The sequence below is a fragment of the Daktulosphaira vitifoliae genome, unplaced genomic scaffold (genome assembly GCF_025091365.1).
Source record: "Daktulosphaira vitifoliae isolate Bord-2020 unplaced genomic scaffold, ASM2509136v1 Scaffold_1, whole genome shotgun sequence".
Taxonomy (NCBI): Eukaryota; Metazoa; Arthropoda; class Insecta; order Hemiptera; family Phylloxeridae; genus Daktulosphaira; species Daktulosphaira vitifoliae.
The window spans coordinates 38,786,939-38,803,292 of NW_026099572.1; the positions used below are offsets into that span (position 1 = coordinate 38,786,939).

The following is a 16,354-nucleotide window of genomic DNA, read 5'->3' on the forward strand; positions in this document are numbered from 1 at the left end:
TAGACGTTTAATGTTTTAAGTAAGGCGGATTTAAATTTAATATGGTTTAAAAATTATGTGAATCTAAGTTTTACAACTAACAATGGGTATACCACAAGAGCGCAGCCGAATCATGATTACTATGGATAACATATCGATTTTGAAAGTCAAGTTGCAACTGAGAACATAGTAAAATGAATTCATTCTACTATGACTGAGAGCATCTAGTGCCATAATTGTGTTCAAATGCTTCAAATGGAATTTATTTTTAAAAAAAGATCGACGGTGTACTTAATATTAATTTTAGTACATCTAACCGCGACAACAAAAATTGTGGGTGCTAATTGTGCAGATAGGTTTGATGTACATAACGATAAAATTATAAGGACAAAAGACTCTTTAAAGCTGGGTGCAAAGTTCATTGATGCCATTGAACAGCATAATCAACTTGAATGTTTAGAATTATGCTGTAGAACAGTAAAATGCGATGTTTTTGTATTCGAACAAAAAGTAAAGCTTATTATATAATTTATAAATTAATTTAAATAAAATTTTAACTAGAAATGTTAGTCCATTTTTAAAAATTAAATGTATTTTTTTGAAACTATAATTATAAATAATCTTAAAAATGAAAAAGTTTTTTAAAAAAAAACCATAAAATTAAAAAAAATAATGTTTAGTCACCAGGAACATGCTACCTTTTTGAATGTGGTTTATCAGATGATTNTGTTTAGTCACCAGGAACATGCTACCTTTTTGAATGTGGTTTATCAGATGATTTCAAATGTAAGTTCACTACTCACACCAACTACAGTAGCGCAGTCATGGCATTTAGACCTGCAACTGAATTAGAAAATCAAATAAAACTCACTCAAAATGAACATGAACATGAACTTACCCAATTAAAGTAAACAAATTATGAATTATGTTTTAATATTTTAAAGATCCTTTCTTTTTAATTATTGCAAATATAATATTTTTAACTATAGAAAACCTATCATTCTTTCATCAACAACATTACCAGTTGTGCTACCCTTAAATAAAGAAACAGAAATGACTATACCATTGGATAAGCATTCTCAAAGTAAATATCTATTTATAAGGAAGTATAGTATTTCAAAAATATTATAAACTCACATTAAAATAAATTTTCTTCAAATAAAAATAAAAGCCATATTAGAAGTATGAATTTTTTACTTTATTAATATATATAATTAATTATTTATTTTATAGCTAAATAAAAATTAATAATTTACATGATTATACATCTTCTGTATGCATTAGCTTTTAATGGCAAATTCTATAAAAAGTAGTGGAAACATGTTTAAATGAGTTATTTTTCATTTTATTTCCTTTATTAGTCTCTATACAAAAAGTGTTTAATGTTGTACATTATTATTTTCATTCTATGTTTTCTTATTAAATTTTTTATAAAATATTTGATAATATCTAGGGCCTCATTGCAGTAGATATCAATTTGAATGTAAAAATTCTGGAGAATGTATTGCAATATATAATGCTTGTGATGGAATTCCTCAGTGTAGTGATGGTAGTGATGAAGCTATTGAACTGGCATGTCCAACCACTAGTAAGTTATAGTGAAGTCCTATTTTTTTAAAGTATTGTTGTTTTCAATGTTATGTATATGGGTGATAAAACAGATCCCATATCAAAAATAGATATATGGTAAAGATATTAAGGGGTATTCAGTAAGTAAGGAAACAGGTCAGTTGTTACATACAATGAGAACAATAGAAACCCGTTTCCTTAATTATTAATAAAATTAATAGCTTCTTAGCTTCACATTAATATAAAAGGTAATTTTGTCTGAAAAATCAACCCTAAAATTATCAGCTGAAGAAATTGTGCTTCCTGAGCCACTGATATTATAGAGGTCTAGTTTGGGTTTAACCAAATATGAAAATCGGAACATTTTAATACTAAGTAAAACAAGTTAAAATTACAAAAGTATTTTTAACCTTATATAATATATGAATATATTTTTGAAATTGAAAAGAATATATTTTAGGTAAACAAATGGTTCCAAAAGAAACAAATTATGCTATATCAAATAACAATTATGTCCAATCATTTCCAAATAAACCAGTTGAAACATCTGCCCACCTACTAAATTCACCTATGAATTTACAACAGCAAAACCAATGGAGAAATCAACAACCACTTTATGGTAAGAATTGAAACCAAAGATTTCATTTTATAATAAAATAAAATTTAGTATCTGTACTGAATACTGGACTTAAATGTGATAAAAAATTCAAAAGTTAAGTTACTTTAAATATATATAGTTTAGTTTAATACTCAATTATTATAAATAAAATGTATATTGTAAAATTTTAAATAAAATTTACAAGTACCTACAATATAATAATTAATAACGGCAATTACTAGTTTCAGCACTAGGCTAACATAAGGTTACATTTAAAAAATAAATAAATATAGAACTAATAGATTAATATGATCATAAGTTGGATCATTTTCTATTATATCAACTAGTTAAATATATATATTACAGTTAAAAAAATATTTAATCACAAGAAAATCAACAAATAAATAATACTAAACTAACTAAAAAAAAAAATTCAAAATTATAATTATTTTAGGAGAGATTAATAAATAACTATTTTGTTCATTTTTTATGTGTTGTATGTTTTTTCAAAATAATTATTGTCAACGTCTTTTCGCTATTAGAAAAAATATAAAATTTTACAATTATATATCAATTATTATTTTACAATTATTACACATAGAGCTTCATTGCTACTAGAACATTGCATTTTTCTCGAGTATTAATTATTAAAAATAAAAGTAGTGTTGAAATTGTTCCAATTACAGATTTGAAAGCAGCATTGTTAAATTGTTTATTTTAAAATCATGTTAAAATACCTTTCTAATCAATGTAATTTATTTTCCTTTATAAAAATGGTTTCTTTTTATTATAATAAACACATTTATTTTTAAGTTTATGTTTGTTGTATATTATCTGATGTTAAAATACATCATTGTTATGAAAAACTTTTTAAATATCTAAATATTTTTTATCGTGTGTGATTTAATTATTTTTATTGTAATTATAATTTATTTATATTAAATTAAGAGTTTTTTTAACTTTTTTTAATATACAAAAAAAAAAAAAAATTCCTATAATATATAATTTTTATATTTGACTTATTATATATAATTCTTATATTAAAAGCCAATATTCTTATATAAAGGTTCGAATATTGTTAATTATAATAATGGAAAGGATCAAACAGCCTATAGTACCAACTTTATTCCATCACAATACGGAAGAGAAGGAGAGGGCTTAAAATGGTCAAGTCAAGAATCAGCAAACCAAAACTATGGTATAAACAATAAATTATTTTTACTAATTTTTTATTTGAACTAGAGCAGTTAAAGATTTTACTTATTAGAGAAGGTCAAATCTAAGTATAGATTTGAACTTCTAAATCAAGTTTTTAATTTGAACATTTAAATATCCAAAAATTTTAATGAGTACACAAATATTTTTATATTTATTAAATTTATTATTATTGTTAATTTTTATTATTTTTATTAAAACAATTTTATTAGTTAATTAGTAAACCAAGGCAAATATAAACAAGTTAATAAGTTAATATACATTAAACTTTTTAAGTTAACAGAAGTATTCAGATTTTATGTTAATTTAATTTCTCTTTTGTTCATTAAAGGACTAATTAATTTATGTATATTTTTGGCATTTTTTGTTGATTACCTCATTTTATAAATAAAATTCTAGATAAGATAAAAACTTTTTTTTATAAAAATTATTTCCAAAAATATTTGTTTTCTTATATTAAAAACAAATTATAAAGGGGAAAATTACATTTAGCTTCCCAAAAATTTTCCCACTATTCCTGTGATATTTAAATATAGAAATTTTGATACTTGCTTTAATTGAACAAGTTAAGTTATTATTTTTTAACTTAATTTATTAAAAATGTTATGGATTAATTTGTCAAGCTACAAAAATTGAATTATTTTAATTTATTAATGGAATCTTATACTTTATTTTAGTTAGTCTTTATAAAGAGAGAAGGCCTTTTTTTTATTTTCTCAAATTTTAAAGTAATTTCATTATTTAAAATTAAAAAATTTTAAATTTGTAATATTATCTTCATTTCAGGTAACAGTAGAATATTTTCTCATATTAATGGAGGAGTTATATCTGATTATAATCGACCACAGAGTAATATGCCTCCTAGCAAGTAAGTTAGATATCTATTATTGATGACAATTATAACTTAAGAATCAGTATTTGAAACATTTACTAAATAATTTTAGTAATTACTTATAATTATATACAATTATTGTATTTATAATTTATGGTTGTGTGTTAAAATGGTAGATAAGTCAATTTATCTTCAAAACGTCAAATATCTATAGTTTAAAAAAGATATGTCTATTATGATTATAAAACCTAAAATTACATGGTGTAAAATGGGATAAATTACAAAAAATATTTATTCTAACATGTAAAATAGGATTTTTTGTTTATTGAACAATATCAAATAATTTTCTAAGATTAAATAATTTTATTATAAGTTGTAAATTGAACCGTTTTAATTACAGAAAAAATTAAAATCTTCTTTATTAGTAGAGTTCTTTATTAGAAAAAATGATTTTTTTGCATCTCTATAAATTGATAATTTTAATTTATTCCCTCTTCTTATGTTTTTTAATTATCCATTGACATGGTCAACTCAGATTATGGTCTACTTGAGGTTTTGTTCAAGCAAAGGGCAATATTACTAAAAAAAAACCTACACTACTTAGTTTTATAAGTCATAGCAAGTAAACAATGTACTAATTCTGTGATTGTTGTTCTACCCATCCTCATATTTATGGAATTTTTAGTTATTAAATCAAAACCAAGCAAGATCCTTTAGTTTTTACACTATCTTATCAAATTACAAATTTATTTTTATTAGCTAATTAGATTTTTTTTTCATTTTCATTATATCAATTTATGTGAGCTTTAAAATTCATAGTATTGTTAATTGCTTAAATACTCTTGAAATATTTCAAATTTATAAAAAATATAGGTGAACACTTATGCTCTATTTGAAAAACCAATAACATTGTGTGGTGTTCACTACAAATGAATGCGAGATCGTGAAAAACATTCTTTCCAAACACTGTTTAGAACCCTATTTCATTAGAGTATTTTAAACAAACAGTTTATAAAACAAGTTTAATCATTAATCTAATAATTAAATTTATTGTAAATTTCATAAATAATTGATATTCATTATATTCATAACAGCAATAAAAATTGTTAAATTTAAAAAAAAGATATCCTAAGTAAACATTTTTTTAATTCATTTATAATTTATAACATTATATAATCAAAACAGTCTAAATTAAAGCCAAAACATTCTTTATTTCAGTGTACCTAATAAAGTTTACAATTCTGAGATGATATCTAATCCGGATACCAACTTTAATCAAATGAACAGTGTAAATCATGAATTTCATAATTTTAATATGGGTAATAACTATTTTTATTCAAATAGAAACATTTTCTAATAAATATTTGTTTGATAAATTAAAAATTTTAATTTTTAGGGAGAAAAAATACATTTCAAAATAATCCAGATTATTACTATGAAGAACAGAAGACAAAATTGGAGCAGAGTAATAATATTCCCATTAATTCAATTGTAAGTTACCATTTTATTCTAAATTTCCAACTGGGAAGTAATACATAAAAAATATTATGTTATAACTTTATTATTATATGTTATGTATATAAAAAAATTATCAATATAACTTATTGTACAATGAACAGGTTGAAAAATATATGTGTTTGCTTAGTATTATATAAATATATTTTAATAAATATGACAATTTTCCGTTAACAATTAAAAATATAAATTTTATATTTTTACTGTAAAAAAATTATTTATAATGAAACTAGTTAGAGTCTTTTTATATGGTTAGTTATTTTATTGTTTATATTATAATTAATTTTATTGTAATTGTCATATTTGTTGGCAGAAAATTCGAAAATTAATCCTATAAGTAAAAGTAAAAGTTGTGTGAAACGATTTTTACTGTTAAAGTTTAATATACTATTTATTATACCATTCAAACATACGGTTTAGATGATCTTGCAAGTTTGTAGAGGTAACATGGAGGTTTTCATTTATTGAAAATATGACTTAATCATCTGCATAGCCTCTGTGTCAAATGTAGTGGGGTGATCTGATGATAATCATTCTTCAAAATATTATTAAAGAACAACAAAATTAATCAAATCATAGCCAATATTCGACTGAGACTGATATCAAACTATAATAATTAATCAACAGAAATTCTTATGGGCGAAGGCGTACTTATGCTGGGCTTCGTATAAACAACTATTCAAATATACAAAAACAATTGACACAATCCATCCTGCTATTCGTTCGCCTCAGAGCCAGCTGACACGTGAACACATTACCCGGCTTGAACAATTACATGCTTTCATCTTCTTTGTGTTAATTTTCATATTTAAATCCTTTTCCATCGCCTATTTTATAGTTCCTAAAATCTTTTTTAGATTCTTTTCATTCTCTGCTGTTATCATTATGTAGCCAACAAAACTCAGTATGTTTATTCTGTACACATTTATCATTATTCCTAGATGTGTCCTACCACATTGTAGTTGGGTTTGCAAATTCTAGGTTGCTATTCTTCTATCTCCTTTAACCATTTTTTTTTCTCTAGTAGTCCTTATACAAAGATCCGAATGGGTAACTACTTAATATTTGGAATATTTTAATTAAGAGAACATCATGTTCGTTACTGTTACCAAATAATATTGAAGCTATATATATAGCTATATAGCTTAATTAATAAATAATGTAGTTAATTATGCATGTTTTTATTTGAAAAAATAAATTGACATCCTTATAGGCTATAAGAAATAAATATGAAAAATACTATATGATTGATAAATTTAAAAAAATGTGTTACTAAAAGAAACCAAAAAAATTTCTTTACACTATTTTTATTTTTCTATATATTAAATGGTAAACGATAAATGAATTCCCAGTATACCTAAAGTACTTTTTGAGAAAATGTCATAAAAACAAAATTTTTCTCAGGGGCAATTGTCATCTTGTTCCCATAGTCACTTCGTTATTATTAAAAAATTAAAGGATTTTTAAAAACATTTCGATGAATAATTTACTATAAAAAATTGCTTGTAAAAAAAATCCTTTTTTCTTTTCAACTTTGGGTAAAATTTGCTAGTTTTTATGTTATTAAATATTTTTTATGTAATCTTTTTCATAAGTAGTGTTTATAGTGTTGGCACTATACTATAAGGACGTGATTATTATTCTAGTAAAAAAAAAATTCCTCTCTTTTACTAAGCTTTCTTAAAGTACATTCACATGGAAATATTTTGTGATCGTTTTTTTAATCACTGTTAGAAATCAATGTATACTGGTCTACTACTATGTGAGGTCATCCTTATCTTTTTAATATTATATGTTGTTTTATAAAAAAAAATTATTTCTATTAGGATCAAACCAATGAAAAGAAATATAAAGTGACAGAAAAATCTACGGCGAGTTCAAATTCTTTTTTCAATGGTTCAACTACTAAGATATCAAAAATAGGTGAGATGTTTTTGAAGTCCTGATTTTATGCATTTATCATATTACTGTTAATTATATTGAAATCATAAACTTACAGTAAACATTCATATTAGTTTTACATCAAATCAAAGACGCCATTTGGGGGGTTCTAGGGGGCTAAGCCCACTCTTCGAAAAATATTATTCTAAAATATTAAAATATTTATTTAAAGTAGTCGAAATTAAGCAACCGGTTAACTAATTTAAACTGTCTGTATTTCTAATTGAACCCTCCTATTGTACGATACAGGTGTATACATAGACGGGACTACGACCACCGACAAATGGGTCTCGTATTAATAATATAGCACTTTCTTTTATAATACAAATTATTGATATAAAATGAACCTTTTTCATGGTCATGGATGAACATGTCAAATGAAAGTATTAAGTTCTGCCTTAGGGTAAATAATGAAGATATATTTTTTAGATAAATTTTAGTTTTTCTTATTAAAATATATAACTAATATATAAATGTTAAACTTAAGAGATTACTTTTAAAAATAAAATGTTAGTATTTAATTTTGATAAATAAAAATAAATTTGCATTTTGCATACATTGTCAAAATTAGGCAATAATTAGTATATTCAGTTGCTGTACAGGTTGTTCAGAAGTAAGGAAAGGGGTTTCTATTATTCTCATTGTTTATAACAATTAACCTGTTTCCTTACTTTATAAACACTCTGTATACGGCAAATCTATAATAACTCAAAAACTCATTAATTGATAAATAATAATAAATAATTAATTAGTTCATTGGGTTTTTAACTTAAATTACATTTGATAGTCAAAAATATATATACCATCAATTTCAATTGGTTTAGTTCACCGATATATAATAAAATCTATCACCCCTCTGACAATTTTATTTCTATTGAGAGGGGTCTTGTAAATACGCCACTGTAACACTTAAATTATTAACTATAACACTTTTATTAATCGAAACAAATTTTCGTATGTCAATAATATATCTCGATATTATCAAGATGGTCCCCTAAAATTTTAAGCCCTTGATAATTGCCTTTCTGAATAGGTCGAAATACTGCTAAGGGGAACACCATACATGGATCCAAAAAACATTTTGGAGATGCATTTCACTATTTCTGTTAAAGTGAAAGTTATTTTAGAAAATAATTTTAATTTAAATTAAAATTGTTTCTTTTGCTCCTCTTATTAGCATCTGTAGCATGTCTACATGTGCCATATTATATTATCATATTATAAATAAATAATACTATTTATTTTTACCCAAATTTTAATTTGTTATACAGTTTCAAATTCACAGGAAAAAATAGAATCTTTAAAAACAAATTTCAATATACATGAAACTTACTTTAAAAGCAATGATGATGGTTATGCTATAATACCCAATGGAGCTTTTATTTCTTTAATACTTGGTAATGCTATAGTAAAATTAATTTGGTATGTTGAAGAAAAAGCCAATAATTTTTTATGTGTAATTAATGTTATTCCAGGTATTACAGCTACCAGTATTATGATAATTGTTGTTACTTGTCGTCTCCGACTTCTCAGAAACCGATCCAGGAAAGGTATTAAACATTCCTATGCACATGACGCGGATTTTTTGATTAATGGCATGTACTTATAATATATTTGATTTAATTGATCTGTAGATTGAAAATTGTTATTTTTAATAAAATTGTACTTATTAATAAAATATTATTTTGTCAGTATTAATTATTAATAACAATCATAATTTAAAGTAAATTTATTTAAAAAAAACCTTACATGGTAGGGACGTGGTATATTTGGGTCCAGTATAGATTTAAACTGATGGTGATTAAAATCACTATCATAAAAAACGCTTCGATGCAAATCTGTAGATAGTGTTTAATTTAAAAAATTTGATGGATTATTCCAAAAGCAACATGATCTTCTATTTCCTAATTATATGCTAATTACAAGTTTTATGATTTATAAGTGTAATAAATGAATAAATATTTATTATAGTAATTTAATATAAAAAGATATTTAATATTGTAAATTTTTACAAAAACCGTATTTTTTTATTAACTTTGATGTCCGTTTTCACCATGAAAACAAAAATAAAGTCCGACATTTTTTTTTTTTTGATATTAAAGTATATTACATAAGCTTTAATTTAAGATATATATAAGAGTGTTAGTATTTACAGAATTTTTCAAAAATTAAGTTAAAAATGTTCTACTTTTTATATATATTTTTAAGTTTTGAACCATTTCTCTTTATATAGGGGGAGTATAAAAAGAAATGGTCCGATTTAAAAAAAAAGTATGTCGCATAAAATTAAAAAAATTATTATAATAATTAAAATATAATATAGTATAGTACTTAATATACTATACTTAGTAGAGTATGAAATTGATATTTAATATTTCAGTATTGTAATTTTTACGGAGAATTTAAAAAAAATTAGAAGGTAGTTACTAATTTTATGGTAAACGTATATAATAAAAATTGTTAGTTACTTGTGAATATATTTATTTCTAATATAATAAACTTTTTTAAACTCATTTTTGAGCCGATTCCAAATCTGCAATTAGATTTTTTCTATCATCTAATTTTTGAGTTAATTACTAATTTGTAAAAAATGAATAAATACCAATAAAAAATTGGTCCAGTGAGAGCTAAAAATTTTTATGGACAGATATAAAAAAAAACACAGTATCACAAACCCAATACCTTTTTAGTTCAGTGATATCATCATCAAAAAGTTTAAAAGAAGTCGTAATTTACCGATTTTAAAAATCGTAATTTTTTTGGATATTTCCCCCATTTATGACGAACGAGGGAAATTTTTTTAATTTTTAGGGTAATGTCTTTGACTAGATACAATTTGTGATCTTTTAACGTATCGTTGAAAGAAATCGTTCCGGTGAGAGCTGAAAAAAGTGGCGACAGATAAAAAAAACCCATAGTAAAATTAATAGCTTCTTAGCTTCACATCGACTCTAAAAAAAAATGTATGATATCAAATTATAGTATCATAATGATAATCTGTGTAAACTTTTTAAATTATTCCGTAAAATTTCAACTTTCATATGGACTTTTAAATATTTGAACTTCAAATGGCTATAAATAACAACCGTGACCTTGAAATTTTATATTTTATCTAATGAATATACTAGAATTGAGTTTTCATAATTATTTTATATTATAAGTACATTTAAAATGGGATTTATGAGCGTCCAAAATTCGCTTTCAGATCATTGTGTGCCGATCGTCCAAACATTGCTTTTGTGTGCATTCGTACCCACATATACTGAGGAAACAACATATGTTTTCACACGAGAAATATATTATAACTATTATAATAACTATTTTACTATTAAAAAATTTGTATTTCTAATAAAAAAGTAGAATTAAGAGTATACAATTAAATTTAGTAGGGGGTGCGATCGTCCCGTCGTCTAAATCACGAGCCGCCACTGGTAATTATTCATATTTATGGGATCTTGATTAAGAGAAACTATTTTTAAATTACTGTAAACAGTATTAGTTAAAAATATATTTGATATCAGTTAAAGTAATATAAATTATTACTAACAATATCATGTTGATGTACAATAATGAAACATTTGACTTTATAAAATAGATTTTTTTTTTTCATACTTAATGGCAAGAGTAAAAATTACCAACAATTATTTTAAAAGTAACCAAAGAACTATCGTTTTCTCACAATTAAATTTTACTGGATAAACTCAAATTTAAATAATAAAAATTTCGCTTACCTTTAATAGTTCTTATCAACATTAAAAGTAAGAGCGTCATGTCGTTTTTTTTTTTTGGGTGTGCGAGATTTCAAGTAGGCCATTTTGAAATATCATTAGACTATATAAAAATAGAAATACCTATTTGAGTAAATTATTCTTCTTTTAATTTTTCCATAGATAATGAATTACAATCATCATAATCCCTCAGGGGAGTACATAGTTTAAATTGACTATGGGTATACGGAACATTAAATTTAAGAAAAGAACTAAAGTAACAAAAAAAAACAAATGATGCATTGGAAAACTAAAATATCAAAATATAACAGAAGAATTCAAAGAAATTTAGATGAACCTGAAATTGGAGAAAAAATCTGGTATAGTATAAAATTGGACATAATTACAGTTGCGGATAAAATAATTGGTAAAAATAAAATAGAACAAATTCTTGAATTAATTGAAAAAAGGAACAGAGATTACAATTTATATAAACGGATGAAAAATGAAGTGACAGCAAAGTGCCGTCTAGCAAAATAATATTGGCTAAATTAAATATATAAAAAATAGAACGTGATCTACCAGGCAATAATACAGGGAAAGCCTATAATAAAACTAAAAAACTGCAATATAAACCCAAGACATCCAAAAACATAGTTAAAGATAAACATAGCAAAATTCTGTTTGAAAATGAAAAGATAGTAGAGAGGTGAAAATGTATAGGGAAGAATTATATGAAGGGAAAGAGGAGAGAAAATGAAATAGATGTAAATGAACATAGAAAAGGACTCGAAATACTGATAAGTGAATTCGAAAAGTCTTTAGGAGAACTAAGTGACAAAAAAGCAACAGAAATTGACGATATTCCGGTTGAACTACTGAAAAATATAGGAGAAAAGACAAAATATCAATTGTTTAAAATCATTAAAGATAGCTATAATAGTGGAAGTCTACCACTGGATTTTGTCAAAAGTAGAACTATAACAGTTCCGAAGAAAAGTAATGCAACAGAATGTGGAAACTATAAAACTATAGCGCTACTTTTTCACACTTTAAAATACTTCTAAACAATATCAAAAACACATTGAGAGAGAACATAGATCAAAATATATCGGAAGATCAGTTTGGATTTAGGAAAGGGCGAGCAACAAGAGAAGCGATATTAGCACTGAATAAAAATACTATAGCAACATTCATAGATCTAGAGAAGACTTTCGATAAAGTGGATTGTAAAATCTTATTTAAGATATTAAGAGAAAAAAGGAATTGATTGGATAGATAGACGGCTCATCTTAAACTTATATAAAGATCAAACAACAGAAATAAATGTAAATGGTTTGGTAAAAGAAGCAATAACAAGGAGAGGAGTGAGACAAGGATGCCCCTTGTCGCCCATTCAATACAATCTTTTTATTGAAATGATCTTAGATATAATGAAAACCAAGTTCAATGGAGTGAAAATAGATGATCAACATCTACACCGTTTTCGCTTTGCGGATGACATTTGAAATGATTCTACGTTTGTACACTTTTGAGTTTATATTACTTAACTTAAATACGAAATCACAACACAATTTTGCTCAAATATTCAACTTATTTTTGTTTATGTTAAAAGAAACAAATATTTCTGTACTAAATAATTACCTATTATATCAGTCTTACTTTAAGAACTAATTAATTTAAGTAAAGCGAGAAGTATAACTCTTTGGATCACGGTTGGTAACGCTTTGTTACTACCAGCGTTGCAAAGGATTAAAAGGATTTTAAGAGAAGCTAGTTTTTACTGTTGATAACGAAAGTAATGATCACTGTTGAAGATTATCTAATTTTTTTAGAAAAGAATTTTAATATATAAAATTTTGATCTCGGTTATTAACGGTAAATCAATGTAGTTACGAGCACTGTTGAAAATTCTATAAATTATAAGATTAAATTTTTAGGAATGAACTAACAAGACACTTACTCTGCGGAGCGGAGTATACGCAAAATTTATCTAGTTGGCTATAAAAATCGCAATGGTTTGCTTAATTTTGAACTTGATAGAGAAAATTAATAAATGAGGGCATACCTTATACCGCCTGCCACCACTTGGATAATGTAGATTATTCGTTTACTGATCGTTTTATTTTTCAATATTTTGTAATCAATAAATGTGCATTTTTATATCTTATTTAAATTGCGAGATCCCGTTTGGACTGATATGTAAAAAAGGTTTACAAGCATTACTATCTATCTTATTAAATAAAAAGTACATTATATTATATTTTTTTGAATAAAAGTTAGCAAACAGCGCTGTCCAACGACTATCTTGCAACTGAATAACGGCAATAAAGCTGTAGCATAACGCTACACATTGTTATCTTAACATTTTCTGAATATGACATGAATAATATGCTAAAAATTCTATCAAATGCACTTGATAAATTTAAAATGAAAATAAATTCCATGAAAACGAAAACAATGCTTATAATTAAAATGCACTCAGATATAAACCTTAATATACAAATAAACAATCTAAGATTACAAGTCCTAGAATTTTGCTACCTTGGAAATATCATAGTTTCCAATAACAAATCAACTTCAGACATCAGAAGAAGAATAGCATTGGCAAAGCAAGCATTCCAAAACAAGTATCAGTTTCTCACCAATAAACATCTGAGCATTGGCATACGTAAATGATTCGTTAAAACATATGTCTGGAGTGTGCTTTCATATGATAGAGAAACATGGAAAATTAACAAGAAGGACAGAAGCATTATAGTTATGGATATGGAGAAAAATGACAAAGACAAAATGTATAGACAAGAAAAGAAATGAGCAAGTGCTAGAAGAAGTACGAGAAAAAGACAGCTGATGAAGGTGACTCAATCAAGAAAAATAAAGTTAATCGGACAATGATTTTATTATCAACATTTTCGAAGGAAAAATAACTGAAAGAAACCAAAAGGACGGAAATTCTTCTATTGTTCACTAGTTTATTTTTAACACAACATATACCCTTTTAGTTAACTAACATTATGAATTCTCTACGACATGTATTTTTGTTATTCATAAGTACAGTGTTATTTCATAAATCCAATACTAAAAACAAAACAAATCTATTTTATACTGATAGTTTTTAACTATGTATGTAATTCTATACGAAGTGGTAATGTACTTAAAAGCATTTTTTATATTTTTTTTCTAAATCTAAAATTACGAATATTTAACCCTAGGATTTCATTAAAAACAAAAATAAGTCAAATCATACATAATTCACAGAATTATCTTATAAATTGAGGTGACACTTGATTTTATTTTACTCAGTATTGAGTGACTAAGGAAAAAACGCTGAAATTGAACGCATCTTCCACATTTATAATTTTTTTAAATAAATATTCCCCATTTGCTCGTTTAATACTAAAAAAAAAAAAAAAAGGACTTTACTCCTAAACTTCCAATAAAATTAACATAAATATTGTAATATAGGTCATTATTTTGTAAAACTGAAATAAAACATTTTTGTAATGTTTGGTTTAATTGTAATTTCATGATCTATTGTTACTAAATATAATATTGTCTTTTATTTGTATAGCTAGAAGTAAAATATTTTTATAATGTTTGGATTAAGTGTAATTTCCTTTTTTTTTTTCTTTTATTTATAAAATTTACAATCTGTAAAAAAAAAAATTTTATAATAAGTAAATAGTTTAGAAAATATAAATATATAAAATACTTAACATTAGTAGCCTGTGAGGTCGCTCCCATTGGAGTCGCCTGCTATTGAAAATTTATATTTAGTTTTATTACATAATATTAACAATAATAATAATAGTATATAATGGTATAGTAGTTTGTACAATAATTAGGAGTTTTAATTACGTAATGTTAACAAGATTAAACCATTTATAAAGATAATAGGTCTCTGCACCATTCTCTCTTAAGACGCCTTACTGGATTGTCAGGCAAGGCGTTTGCGCTCAGCATTTGTATTAATCTGTTGGGGTTGGATTCAAGTTTCATCCAGAAACTTTTATAATATAATCTTGCCATTTCTTTAATTGTGTTGAGATGGAGGTCTGAATGTAGGGCCATGTTTGTGACGTACCAGGGCGCCCCGGTTATGATTCTTAAGCAGATGTTTTGGAAACTTTGGATTGTTCTCTGGTTAGAACTTTTTGCTGGTCCCCAAATTATTATGCCATAAGACCATAGTGGTTGGAGTAATGTTTTGTACAATATAATTTTATTTGACAAAGAAATATTTGACTTAAGCAAAGGTCTTAGTAAATGAAGTCTCGAGTTCAGTTTTTTCCTTTTTTCTTTTAAATGAGGACCCCAGGTTAACCTTCGGTCAAAAATTAACCCTAGGTATTTAACCTCGGTTGAATGAGGAATAATAATGTTATTAATAGTAACTAATGGGCAGTCATGTTTTTTAAGAGTGAATGTAATGAAAGAAGATTTTGACTCATTTATTTTGACACGCCAGGTCTTGAACCAAAGCGAAAGCATATTTAGATGTACTTGTAACTGTTGACTGGCAACTTTATGATCTAATGAAGATGATATTAAGGCCGTGTCATCAGCATAGGTACCAAGTACTGTTGTATCCGATAAAGGTAGATCAGATGTATATATTGTGTACAAGAATGGCGCAATATCGCTACCTTGAGGCACACCAGCATATATTGGATATAATGGGGAGTGTTGGAGATTATGACGGACTTTAAAATAACGGTTTTGCAGGTATGATTTGAGTATGAGGTAATAAGGAGCTGGGAAAATGTTTTTTAATTTGAATAGAAGTCCTTCATGCCAAACAGAGTCAAAGGCTTTTGCCACATCTAGAAAGACTCCAGCACAGTATTGCTTTGTTTCTAGTGCTGTTGAAATTGTATCAGCAACACGGTGCAGTTGATGAATAGTTGAATGTTTTGCTCTAAATCCGAATTGAAATTCAGGAATGTTATTATTTTTTTGAGTGATAAATAAAAGACGTTTTAATATAATTTTTTC

The 16,354-nt window shown here is 25.3% G+C and overlaps 1 protein-coding gene across 1 annotated transcript; it reads left to right on the top strand.

Moving 5' to 3' along the window:
• The first annotated feature begins 20 nt into the window (after positions 1–20).
• LOC126903714 (uncharacterized) lies at positions 21–9,343 on the top strand. The gene is made up of 12 exons (XM_050682124.1): positions 21–489; positions 714–886; positions 969–1,063; positions 1,433–1,567; positions 2,009–2,167; positions 3,213–3,344; positions 4,148–4,229; positions 5,412–5,512; positions 5,590–5,684; positions 7,535–7,631; positions 8,921–9,046; positions 9,125–9,343. Exons 1-12 carry the CDS (start codon positions 226–228, stop codon positions 9,256–9,258), a joined length of 1,593 nt encoding a protein of 530 aa, XP_050538081.1. The 5' UTR covers positions 21–225; the 3' UTR covers positions 9,259–9,343.
• The last annotated feature ends 7,011 nt before the right edge of the window (positions 9,344–16,354 follow it).